The 14,324-nt window shown below is 40.1% G+C and overlaps 1 protein-coding gene across 1 annotated transcript in view; it reads right to left on the reverse strand.

The window, feature by feature from the left end:
* The window catches only part of LOC311133304 (sodium- and chloride-dependent GABA transporter 2-like), a gene marked incomplete at both ends in the record, with an annotated part of 66,794 nt that overhangs the window by 51,465 nt on the left and 1,005 nt on the right, over nucleotides 1-14,324 (reverse strand). Inside the window, 2 exons of the mRNA XM_084166806.1 lie at nucleotides 6,579-6,719; nucleotides 10,564-10,698. Coding sequence (XP_084022932.1) covers nucleotides 6,579-6,719; nucleotides 10,564-10,698 — 276 coding nt within the window. The remainder of the gene's footprint in view (nucleotides 1-6,578; nucleotides 6,720-10,563; nucleotides 10,699-14,324) is intronic.

Raw genomic sequence — 14,324 nt, forward strand, 5'->3', positions numbered from 1 at the left:
GGATGGTAGGGTTAGGGGAAAATAATAAAGGGAAATATATATATATATTTTAAATATATAGTTACAAAAAAATGTATGGGGGAATGGAAATGATGCAGACAATTACATTGATGGAAGCCACAATCTATCTGCAATATTAAAGCTGAACTACCCCCCCCCCCCAAAAAAAGGAATGACAGTTTTAACCATGTTTTGTGAGTCTATACAGTGTTTGTTTACAATTACTTTGTTCACAAATAAAGGAGTAAAACCAGCTTACATTTTGGGTTCTGTAGGACAAAAAAGTATATTTTTCATATTGAAATGGTAGTTTTATTCACGTCAGGGGAATTTAGCAAAACAAGGTACAGTGGCTTTATTCACATAAGGGGAATTTTGTTAAACAAGGTAGCTATAATCACATCAGGGGAATTTAGCGAAACAAGGTAACTTTATTCACATCAGGGGAATTTAGCAAAACAAGGTAGCTTTATTCACGTCAGGGGAATTTAGCTGAGTGCGGTGCTACTCTATGCGATTCAAGGTTGCTGCTTTCACATCAAGGTAACATAGCAGGAGTGAAACGTAGGTGCAACTCCATACGATATGATATGTCAATCTCTTCACGCCAGGGGAACGGAGCAGGAGTTAATGACTTGGGTGAAACTCCACATGACATGATTACATGACATAAAAAGAAGAAGAAACAACACTCTGAAACAAGGATAAATGACATAAAGAATGATAGTAAAAAGCTTTGGAGCACCTTAAATGAAATTTTGGGGAAAAAGGCAAACTCAGCTCCATCATTAATTGAATCAGATGGCTCATTCATCACAAAACCAACTGATATTGCCAACTACTTTCATTATTTTTTCATTCGCAAGATTAGCAAACTTAGGCATGACATGCCAGCAACAATTGTTGACACTACACATCCAAATATAAATGACCAAATTATGAAAGACAAGCATTGTAATTTCGAATTCCGTAAAGTGAGTGTGGAAGAGGTGAAAAAAGTATTGTTGTCTATTAACATTGACAAGCCACCAGGGTCTGACAACTTGGATAGAAAATTGCTGAGGATAATAACGGACGATCTTGCCACTCCTATTTGCCATATTTTCAATTTAAGCCTACTAGAATGTGTGTGCCACCAGGCTTGGAGGGAAGCAAAAGTAATTCCGCTACCTAAGAATAGTAAAGCCCCCTTTACTGGCTCAAATAGCCAACCAATTAGCCTGTTACCAACCCTTAATAAACTATTGGAAAAAATGGTGTTTGACCAGATACAATGCTATTTTACTGTAAACAAATTGACAACAAACTTTCAGCATGCTTATAGAGAAGGACATTCAACAAGTACAGCACTTACACAAATGACTGATGATTGGCTGAGAGAAATTGATGATAAAAAGATTGTGGGGGCTGTTTTGTTAGACTTCAGTGCGGCTTTTGACATTATCGATCATAGTCTGCTGCTGGAAAAACGTATGTGTTATGGCTTTACACCCTCTGCTATAATGTGGATAAAGAGTTACTTGTCTAACAGAACACAGAGGGTGTTCTTTAATGGAAGCCTCTCAAACATAATCCAGGTAGAATCAGGAATTCCCCAGGGCAGCTGTCTAGGCCCCTTGCTTTCTTCCATCTTTACTAACGACATGCCACTGGCTTGGAGTAAAGCCAGTGTGTCTATGTATGCGGATGACTCAACACTATACACGTCAGCTACTACAGCAACTGAAATAACTGCAACACTTAACAAAGAGTTGCAGTTAGTTTTGGAATAGGTGGCAAGTTAGTCCTGAATATTTCCAAAACGAAAAGCATTGCATTTGGGTCAAATCAGTCACTAAACCCTAAACCTCAACTACATCTCGCAATGAATAATGTGGAAATTGAGCAAGTTGAGGAGACTAAACTGCTTGGAGTAACCCTGGATTGACTGTCATGGTCAAAGCATTTTGATACAACAGTAGCTAAAATGGGGAGAAGTATGTCCATAATTAAGCGCTCTCTGCCTTCTTAACAACATTATCAACAAGGCAGGACCTACAGGCCCTAATTTTGTTGCACCTAGACTACTGTTCAGTAGTGTGGTCAGGTGCCACAAAGAGGGACTTGGGAAAATTGCAGTTGGCTCAGAACAGGGCAGCACGGCTGGCCATTAAAAGTACACAGAGAGCTAACATTAATGACATGCATGTCAGTCTCTCCTGGCTCAGAGTGGAAGAGAGATTGACTTCATCACTGCTTGTTTTTGTAAGAGGTGTTGACAAGCTGAATGTACCGACATGCATACCCCACAAGACATGCCACCAGAGGTCTCTTCATAGTCCCCAAGTCCAGAACAGACTATGGGAGGCACACAGTACTACAGAGAGCCATGACTACATGGAACTCTATTCCACATCAGGTAACTGATGCAAGCAGCAGAATCAGATTTAAAAAACAGGTAAATATACACCTTATGGAACAACGGGGACAGTGAAGAGACACACACTAGGGTATAGACACATGCATACGCACACATTGTGATATTGTTGTATGGTGGTATTAAACATTTTGTATTGTAGATAGGTAGTGGTGTAATAATGTCATATGATGTACTGTTTTATATTTTGTTTTATATGTAATTGAAGTGCTTTAATATGTTTGGATCCCAGGAAGAATGGGGATCCCTAATAAATACAAATACAAATACAAATTGCATTTCGGTTTTCGTGTGTGGTGCACTTTAATTCAGTAGCATCTATGAATCACATGATGATGCATAGTATTGACGTAAAACAAAATAACTAAGGATACTGAAGGATACTGTGTTTACAGAACAACTGGTGCTGTGAGATTAGGATATCAGGATTCAAGGATGCTGTGAGATTAGGATATCAGGACATACTTAGACAAAGCAATTGTAACAGTAGAGCAAAGGATCGCAATACATGAGAAAATTAATGGCTGCAGTATTGCTGTTATAATGAGTACATGATGCATGGAATGCTAAAGCATACATTTATGAAAGTGTGTATTCTTATTTGAAATGTATGTAGTTCTATACTTGTCATTGGCGTCAGATAATGGGGATCCTAATAAATACAAATGTAATAAAAGGTTACCAACCAGCCACTGACTAAGCACATGCCTGCAATTCTTACACTGTAGCGCAGCAGGAGAGAGTGGTTTCATCACTATAGCATATTCAGAGATCGATTTATAGCCATTAATCTAAAATAATTAATAGATTTTAAACAAAAATAACACTTTCTGTTTGTCATAGATGGACAAGATTAATATGAGATGAAAGGCGAGTTCGTAATGAGTTCAGGAAGCCAAGCTAGAGCTGCCTGACATTCACTGCGGTGGGGGCAGATGTTTTGATCAAGAGAGACCTTTAGAAACAGTGCACATTTTCTTTAACACTAAACATACAAATATGTATTTTAAAGTTATAAGGAAGGTGAAATCGTATAGTTAGCGGTTTTATAATGTTATTATACTATATTTAGAAAGCATATACACTATCAGTCAAATGTTTGGACACACCTACTCATTCAAGGGTTTTTCTTTATTTTTACTATTTTTTACATTGTAGAATAATAGTGAAGACATCAAAACTATGAAATAACACATATGGAATCATGTAGTAACCCAAAAAAAGTGTTAAACAAATCAAAATATATGTTATATTTGAGATTCTTCAAATAGCCACCCTTTGCCTTGATGACAGCTTTGCACACGCTTGGCATTCTCTCAACCAGCTTCATGATGTAGTCACCTGGAATGCATTTCAATTAACAGGTGTGCCTTGTTAAAAGCTAATTTGTGAAATGTCTTTCCTTCTTAATGCGTTTCAGCAAATCAGTTGTGTTGTGACAAGGTAGGGGGAGTATACAGAAGATAGCCCTATTTGGTAAAAGACCAAGTCCATATTATGGAAAGAACAGCTCAAATAAGCAAAGAGAAACAGCAGTCCATCATTACTTTACGACATGAAGGTCACTCAATACGGAACATTTCAAGAACTTTTAAAGTTTCTTCAAGTGCAGTCGCAAAAACCATCAAGCGTTATGATGAAACTGGCCCACCACAGGAATGAAAGACCCAGAGTTACCTCTGCTGCAGAGTTACATTAGAGTTACCAGCCTAAGAAATTGCAGCCCAAATAAATGCTTCAAAGAGTTCAAGTCACAGACACCTCTCAACATCAACTGTTCAGAGGGGACTGTGTGAATCAGGCCTTCATGGTCAAATTGCTGCAAAGAAACCACTACTAAAGGACACCAATAGCTCAGTTGGTAGAGCATGGCTTGCAACGCCAGGGTTGTGGGTTCGTTTCCCACGGGGGGCCAGTATGAAATTGTATGCGCTCACTAACTGTAAGTCGCTCTGGATAAGAGCGTCTGCTAAATGACTAAAATGTAAAAAATGCAATAAGAATAAGAGACCTGCTTGGGCCAAGAAACACGAGCAATGGACATTAGACAAGTGGAAATGTGTGCTTTGGTCTGGAGTCTAAATTTGAGATTTTTGGTTCCAACTGCCGTGTCTTTGTGAAACGCGGTGTGGGTGAACGGATGATCTCCGTTCTCCAATGGAGTTCCCACTGTAAAGCATGGAGGAAGAGTAGTTATGGTGTGGGGGTGCTTTGATGGTGACACTGTCTGTGATTTATTTAGAATTCACTTAACCAGCATGGCTACCACAGCATTCTGCAGCAATACGCCATCCCATCTGGTTTGGGCTTAGTGGGACAATCATTTGTTTTTCAACAGGACAATGACCGTGCTTCTACATCTGCATTTCTTGCTGTTTGGGGTTTTAGGCTGGGTTTCTGTATAGCACTTTGTGACATCTGCTGATGTAAAAAGGGCTTTATAAATAAATATGATTGATTGATTGATTGACCCAACACATCTCCAGGCTGTGTTAAGGGCTATTTTAAGAAGGAGTGCTGCATCAGATGACCTGGCCTCCACAATCCCCCGACCTCAACCCAATTGAGATGGTTTGGGATGAGTCGGACGGCAGAGTGAAGGAAAAGCAGCCAACAAGTGCTAAGCATATGTGGGAAGTCCTTCAAGGCTGTTGGAAAAGCATTCCAGGTGAAGCTGGTTGAGAGAATGACAAGAGTGTGCAAGCTGTCATCAAGGCAAAGGGTGGCTATTTGAAGAATCTCAAATATAAAATATATTTTGATTTGTTTATCACCTTTTTGGTTACTACTTGATTCCATATGTGTTATTTCATAGTTTTGATGTCTTCACTATTATTCTACAATGTAGAAAATAGTAAAAATAAAGATAACCCTTGAATGAGTAGGTGTGTCCAAACCTTTGACTGGTATTGTAAGTCATTTCAAGCCTTATTCATAGTTTTGTTGAATAGGAAATACCTCATAGAAAATATTTCATATTTATATCATATTTATACTGTGTCCTCAAAAGTGACTACACCTCAGCAATTTATAACTATTTTAACCGGAAAGGTGAGATTTTAACCTTTCTTGGAGTATGTAGCATTACTTGTTTATGGTCCTCTCATGATAAATAATTACTTTCTGGGATTACGTAGATTACATTTAAGAGGTTTTAAGGTCAATCCCTGCTACAACTAGGTTACGAAGTTTTACCTGGTTACCATCAAGAAAAATTTGCCCACACTTTTCTGGGACCTGTGGTGCCACCTCTGCTCAAAAATATAAATACCTACATTATTTACCCTCCAGTCAATGTCTCCACACCAAGTTGAGTTGATAACCCATAGCATTCAAAGCTAGAGTCAAAAGTCTAATATGGCACCGGCGCCCATATCGGGGCTTAGTTCGTACCAGTACGTCAGATTAACTCAATCGCCAATTTCTCAGCCTCTCAGTATCAGAGAAACACAAGACTTTGAATGAATAACAGACAAAGGTTCATGAAAAGTTGTTGTGGATGAAATTGATCAAAATAACTTCAAGCATTAAAAACATCCATCACATTTGACTATAAAGGTGTGAAAATGTTAACATATGTGTTGCAAAAGGTTAATAAAATACAAATGTGTTACTGCTTGACAGACAGTGTCTCTTTGCAATCATTACCAATTTGGAGTTGGCACTTTTAAGTATATAAATATGTTGCCACTTTTAAGGCTCGGACACACCAATAGCTTTTGCCAGCCGATAGTACTTAGCACTTCTGAACAGAGTGCCGGATGTAATTTGCAAACTGAGTGCAAACCGATTCTTCATGTAGAATCGCACAAAAATGTTGGCAGCCAGACATCCATCAGCAGGTGGTCCCTAAAACACACGACGCCGAACAAGCGGCAGACGAACAGAAGATCGACAATCGGTGTGGTGTGTGTGGTCCTTTAGGGTTAACTGTTATTTCCTGTGTAATTAACTTATTTTCTGTGTATTCATGTTATTAACTATTAATACCTGTTTTATTAACTGTTATTACCTTTGTTATTACATGTTATTACTTGTGTTATCACCTGTTATTACCTGTTATTGCCTGTGTAATTGACCTATTGTATATGTCAATATGTATATAACTGTAAGTGCTATGACCCGTGTTACTAACTGTTATTACCCATGTTACTGTTATTACCTGTGTTCCAGGCGTTTCTGCAGCTGGCCCATGGCACCTCGGCACTGAAGGAGGAGAACAAGTAGAAGAAGGCCCAGGCCTGGATGATGATGTATGACACTGCAGCATACGCAATGACCACCTGGGTGGCATAACCAATCCCTGGGGACAAACAAAACAATTGTAAGTGCACTTAAATGTAAATATGCACAGTTTCCTGTTTGCAGGTTTTGTGTTTTCCACCCAGATAAGGTTGGCTTGGAGGGATTTTTTGGGGGGGCTAAGGTTGGCTGTTTTGAGTAAATTCATAATGGATAAGCTGAAACAAGCTAAATATGTCTTTCCTGTACTATTTCATCCTGTGATCATTTTGTAATATAAAGTATTATATAGGGTAAGAAATTGTAAACATTTATTTAAAAAATGCTAATTCACATATGGATTAGTGTACTATTGCCTTGAGAGCATTCTGACTACATATTCAAATAGCCACGTCAGAATTGAGCAACATTTTCATGAGTAGATCACCTCCAAAATGTATGGAACCCTTGATAAATATTAGCAAAAATAAATAAATAATACAAATACGGACCTACAGTATATTGTAGGCAATAAATGTTTTTAATTTATATTATTTTATAATAATACAATTGCAGAGAAACAGATTTTGTTTAACAAGTAATAAACCATATTTAAAAAAAAATCAAGGTTTCAAAATTATTGGCACCCCTGTTTTCGATACTCTGGTACACTCCCCTTGCAAGGATAATGAGACTGAGCTTTTTTCTAAAATATTTTATGAGATTGGAGAACACACGCTTAAGGACTGCCCTCTTCCAGTCAAACCACAGGTTTTCGATGGGGTTCAAGTCCGGAGACTGAGATGGTCAATGCAAAATGTTGATTTTGTTGTCAATTAACCCTTTCTTTCTGGATTTTGATTTGTGCTGGGGTTATTGTCTTGCTGTAAAATCCACTTGCAGCCAAGTTTCAGCCTCCTGGCAGAGGCAACCTCCTGGCAGAGGCAACCAGGTTTTGGGCTAAAATGTCCTGGTACTTGGTGGAGTTCTTAATGCTGTTCACCTTAACAAGGGCCCCAGGAACAGTGGAAGCAAAACAGCCCCATAAGATCAAAGATCCACCACCATATTTTACAGTAGGTATGAGGTTGTTTTTTCTATATGCATCCTTCTTTCGACACCAAACCCACCACTGGTGTGCGTGGCCAAGGAGCTCTATTTTCATGTCATCTGAACATAACACCAGTTGCAATCCAAATACCAATGCCGTTTAGCAAATTACAGCAGTTTACCTTTGTTGGTTGCTTTCAATAAAGGCTTTTTTTGGCAACCCTTCCAAAGAGCCCATTGGCATGGAGGGGGCGTTTAATTGTAGATTTGGTAGCAAGGCCAGTTTTATTGCTTCTTTAATCAGCACAACAGTTTTCAGCTGTGCTAACATAATTGCAAAAGGGTTTTCTAATGATCAATTAGCCTTTTAAAATGATAAACTTGGATTAGCAAACACAACGTGCCATTGGAACACAGGACTGATGGTTGCTGATAATGGGCCTCTGTACGCCTATGTAGATATTCCATAAAAAATCAGCCGTTTCCAGTTACGATAGCCATTTACAACATTAACAATGTCTACACTGTATTTCTGATCAATTTGATGTTTTTTTAATGGACAAAAAATTAGCTTTTCTTTCGAAAACAAGGACATTTCTAAGTGACCCCAAACTTTTGAACAGTAGTGTATATATATATACACTGCTCAAAAAAATAAAGGGAACACTAAAATAACACATCCTAGATCTGAATGAATGAAATAATCTTATTAAATACTTTTTTCTTTACATAGTTGAATGTGCTGACAACAAAATCACACAAAAATTATCAATGGAAATCAAATTTATCAACCCATGGAGGTCTGGATTTGGAGTCACCCTCAAAATTAAATGTAATGTCCTTAAAACAAGTCAAAATGAGGCTCAGTAGTGTGTGTGGCCTCCACGTGCCTGTATGACCTCCCTACAATGCCTGGGCATGCGCCTGATGAGGTGGCGGATGGTCTCCTGAGGGATCTCCTCCCAGACCTGGACTAAAGCATCCGCCAACTCCTGGACAGTCTGTGGTGCAACGTGGCGTTGGTGGATGGAGCGAGACATGATGTCCCAGATGTGCTCAATTGGATTCAGGTCTGGGGAACGGGCGGGCCAGTCCATAGCATCAATGCTTTCCTCTTGCAGGAACTGCTGACACACTCCAGCCACATGAGGTCTAGCATTGTCTTGCATTAGGAGGAACCCAGGGCCAACCGCACCAGCATATGGTCTCACAAGGGGTCTGAGGATCTCATCTCGGTACCTAATGGTAGTCAGGCTACCTCTGGCGAGCACATGGAGGGCTGTGCGGCCCCCCAAAGAAATGCCACCCCACACCATGACTGACCCACCGCCAAACCGGTTATGCTGGAGGATGTTGCAGGCAGCAGAAAGTTCTCCATGGCGTCTCCAGACTCTGTCACGTCTGTCACATGTGCTCAGTGTGAACCTGCTTTCATCTGTGAAGAGCACAGGGCGCCAGTGGCGTATTTGCCAATCTTGGTGTTCTCTGGCAAATGCCAAACGTCCTGCACGGTGTTGGGCTGTAAGCACAACCCCCACCTGTGGACGTCGGGCCCTCATACCACCCTCATGGAGTCTGTTTCTGACCGTTTGAGCAGACACATGCACATTTGTGGCCTGCTGGAGGTCATTTTGCAGGGCTCTGGCAGTGCTCCTCCTGCTCCTCCTTGCACAAAGGCGGAGGTAGCAGTCCTGCTGCTGGGTTGTTGCCCTCCTACGGCCTCCTCCACGTCTCCTGATGTACTGGCCTGTCTCCTGGTAGCGCCTCCATGCTCTGGACACTACGCTGACAGACACAGCAAACCTTCTTGCCACAGCTCGCATTGATGTGCCATCCTGGATGAGCTGCACTACCTGAGCCACTTGTGTGGGTTGTAGACTCCGTCTCATGCTACCACTAGAGTGAAAGCACCGCCAGCATTCAAAAGTGACCAAAACATCAGCCAGGAAGCATAGGAACTGAGAAGTGGTCTGTGTTGTCACCACCTGCAAAACCAGTCCTTTATTGTGGGTGTCTTGCTAATTGCCTATAATTTCCACCTGTTGTCTATTCCATTTGCACAACAGCATGTGACATTTATTGTCAATCAGTGTTGCTTCCTAAGTGGACAGTTTGATTTCACAGAAGTGTGATTGACTTGGAGTTACATTGTGTTGTTTAAGTGTTCCCTTAATTTTTTTTAGCAGTGTATATATATACATATATATATATATATATATATATATATATATATATTGCCTGATATATGAAGGTCAACAACAATTTGCCTCTTCGTTTGTGAGTTCTTTGACTTTTCCCATCACAAAGGGATTTAACATGCATTTTACCTCATTTTTATACCTTAGTGAAACAGGCAGCCATGGAAGGACACAATACAGTTCCTTACGATGAGATTCATTGAGCAGATTTTATTTTGTTTGATTTTATTTCTAATAATATTTAGAGGTGCCAATAAGTTTGACACCCATCTTTTTGAGATAAAAAAATATTACTTGTTAAAAAATAATATATTTCTCTGAGCAACTGTATTAGCATAAAATAATGTTTCCCATTTATTTAGCATACAATATAGAGCAGTATTTGTATTATATATTATACAGTATTTTCTGCTCATCTCTATTAAGGGTGCCAATCATTATGGAGGTGACTCTATATATACTGTGGAATATTTCCTCTTGGGCTCACCCGCTATTTACAAAACAAAACCCATCAGCACAGTACAGTGCATACTGTACTAAGAGGGTCCCTAAAATGAAATGTTCTTGCAGCTATAAAGATCTTATCATTCTCTCTCACGCTCTCTCTCACACTCACACACACACACACAAGCACACACACTGGGATTCTATATGTAATTCTATGCTTGCAGTAGTAACCTTCAAAGAGAGGGCAGAAGTGTCTCCAGCAGGTGATGCAGCCCTGCGAGGTGTACTGTCCCATGGCTGTCTCCAGGAGGAACATGGGGATCCCACAGGAGAGCAGGAACAGAACATATGGAATCAGGAATGCACCTGTGAGGACGGTTACAAAGTGTTGTTATGCCTAACTTGATCCACATGCAGAGCGGAGGACGCCCTACATAGCTACTTCATAAAATGTTAATCACATGGCCTAGACCAGCAGTTCCCAAACTGTTGGGCCTAGGGGGCGCAAGTTTATTTTTTATTTTTTAGGAACTCAGTCTGGCTTTCAACTTACTCCGGAAAGTTTTGATAGTAGAATGCACGAGGCGGAATTTTTTAACTGAGTAGTGCAACAGCAGTTTTCCTCTTGTCATGTCAGTCATTGCAGACCTTAGAGAGCTATTTATAACTCTAATGTCTAGATCAACTAGCCCATGTCTGCTAACGTTTTTTAGCTAGGTTTCTTTAGCCCATTGACTTTCTTGTAATGTTTGAGTCACTCAAATATCACATGAACACATATAAGACATGGCAAAATGTGTACAATTGCAGGAAATTAGCTATAATAAACTCTGTCCACCTCTGGAGGCATTCTCTAAATGACACATACTATTGTATACTACCCTCATAAAGTACATTACGGTTTCAAAACTATAGGTCCTACAAACACATGCTTACTACAGTTAGAAAGGTAAGAATGGTAGGATTCAGATAAAGGTGTCAGCAACAATGTGACTACTACAGAGGCCGAGATTGGGTTCCCCCAAATTGCCCCCCATGTTGGGGAATAAGAGATTTGAACGTCTAGTTTTGAGATAAAATAGGTCAACAATTACTGTTCCATAAGGAATGCCAAGCTGAAGTCTATACCTATCCATTGATGTAAATATATCCTCTGTCTGATTCCCAGCTCATCCACTAAACAGCAGTAGGAGATCACATGCTCTTGGCCACTTGAAACCAGTTGTGTCTGGTTTGGGTAGTGAATTACAGTGCCAAAATGGATGAACGGATTTTCAAGCCTGACATCTTAAAAGGACCTTAGCAATCAGGGCTTTCAAGTTATGGAGTTTTTTCCCCATTCACTTTTCCTATTGTAAATGATGAGCTAGCTAAACGGCGCATGTGGAGGATGCATACAAGGTCATTTGGATAGAGAAGGAAATGTATTGCTTTACAATGACCATCAGGGTGTACTCCCTCCATCCATACTAAATGTTTGCTTTTGGTGACTTGACTTATTACTGAACAAAAACATAAACACAACATTTTATGTGTTGGTCCCATGTTTCATGAGCTGAAATAAAAGATCCCAGAAATGTTCTATACGCACAAAAAGCTTATTTCTCTCAAATTCTGTACACAAATTTGTTTACATCCCTGTTAGTGACCATTTCTTCTTTGCCAAGATAATCCATCCACAGGACAAGTGTGGCATATCAAGAAGCTGATTAAACAGCATGATCATTCCACAGGGGCACCTTGTGCTGGAGACTCTAAAACATGCAGTTTTGTCACACAACACAATGCCACAGATGTCTCAAATTTTGAGGGAGCGTGCGATTGGCATGCTGACTGGGGGGATGTCCACCAGCGCTGTTGCCAGATAATTTAATGTTAACGTCGTCTTAGAGAATTTGGCAGTACATCCAACCGGCTTCACAACCGCAGACCACGTGTAACCACGCCAGCCCAGGACCTCCACATCCGGTTTCTTCACCTGCGGAATTGTCTGAGACCAGCCATCATTAGGAGTATTTCTGTCTGTAATAAAGCCCTTTTGTTGGGAAAAACTCATTTTGATTGGCTGGGCCTGGCTCCAAAGTGGGTGGGCCTATGTCCTCCCAGGCCCACCCATGGCTGCGCCCCTGCCCAGTCATTTGAAATCCATAGATGTGTGCCTAATGAATTTATTTCAATTGACTGATTTCCTTATATGAATTGTAATTCAGTAAAATCATTGAAATTGTTGCATGTTGCATTTATATTTTTGTTCATACTCTATGAATATGTCCATAGCGCATTATTTATGGCCTTTATGGGGGGCGGTCGGGGGGAGATTCTTGTGACATTGCCTTCAGTAAGATTTGAGTTCGGCCTGTAGCTTTCAAATTATATGTCAGTTTCTATTTTCTGATTATTCTTTTTGGAGGGGGAGCCCAAAACAGTTTAACAGGTTAGAACTACAACATTTTCTTTGCAGCCCATGACAAATGTGTAGAATTGCAGGAAATTAGCTTTAAAATGGTAAAAGCAAGACTCCATCCCATGGCAAAATGTATAGAATTGCAGGAAATAAACTTTAAACCTACAAAATGTTCTCTCCGCCAACAAGAGGGGTGTGAACAGTTTGTGTCATAAACAGTGCCATAGAAATGGACGTGGGGGGTGCGGGATGTTCCTCAATGCTGGAAGGGGGGCCTGAGTGAAAAAGTTTGGGAACCTCTGGCCTAGACTGATAACATTGTAGGAGCACTGAGGTACAAATGCTGTCAGTTTGAAGACTATTACTGTAATTGGGAGCCAAAACACATAAATCAGTCATAGATACTACGGGGCAGCAGGTAGCCTAGCGGTTAGAGATGCGAGCCAGCAATCGGAGGATTGCCAGTTCGGGTCTAATGGGAATGATCTGGTGGGAAGTGAGCTGACAACCGGAGGGTTTGTGGTATCAAATTCTCGATGCCATTGCCTGCTGTTGTGCCCTTGAGCAAGGCACTTAACCCCCCACAACTTTCAGAGGGGTTGGGTTAAAAGCTTAAGTTAGGTTGGACCTTGTGTGCAATTGAGCAATAAAGTGATCTTAATACTTGCTTCCCCTTTTACTGTTCACACCCCACACCTTTTTAATGCATTCAATGTAGGTATCTGTATCAAACGTTTCCCATCAAACCATACCAGAGGAGATTAAATGTTGATTACATTTCACAAGCTATATTTCACAAGCTCAGGTCTTTAACACAAGGTACCCGTAACCTACAATTTGAAATCGAATTAACATAATACTAAAATCCCCATTAAAATCAGTCTGTTTAAGCTAGAGATATGTTTTTTTGCATGGGCTGCGTCTCAATCCATCGCAGCCGCCGATATCGCCTTTCCGCATCTGCGGTGAAAGGTGGCAGAGCTAGAACGGTGTTTGTCAGACCATGAGACATCCCAAAAATTTGTATTTTCACAAAAACGTTGAAAGATGAGACTCTCGCGAACATCATGGCATTCTCCGTTTTGCTCTAGGATGCCCACAAGCCTCACAAGACTCGTCTGAAGGTCCCCGGTACCAGTTTAAAAAATGAATGGAAGTATATATGGAGATATTGTAGTTTAGTGCCTAAAATAATGAGATAAATGCATGTAAAAAATAAATAAATAATAATAATAGTTTCCTGATATTTCTTATATCTCTCAGATATAGGACAGACACTTCAGAACAAACTTCCTTTAGATTTTTTTGGGACTATCTGTTGTTCCATGTATTGAATATGTTATTCAATGCATTTCTACTGGCTAATAGCAGTAATGCCAAATTCAATGTTTTATCCAATAATTTTTGTATATATTTTTTTGAAACATTAAGGGGTTTTAAAATTCCAAATCAAATAGCTAAATGATCCTTGGTATGACCATCTTAAATCAATTCCATATGTTAGATTAAAACACCCCTCCCCCGGCTTAGACAGGGCTTAGACACTATAGGGTTAAAGGGTTGTAAAGGGTTTCCAAGTAGTTTAAAG

This window comes from Coregonus lavaretus, assembly GCF_964263955.1.
Source record: "Coregonus lavaretus genome assembly, chromosome: 8".
In the NCBI taxonomy this organism is placed as follows: Eukaryota; Metazoa; Chordata; class Actinopteri; order Salmoniformes; family Salmonidae; genus Coregonus; species Coregonus lavaretus.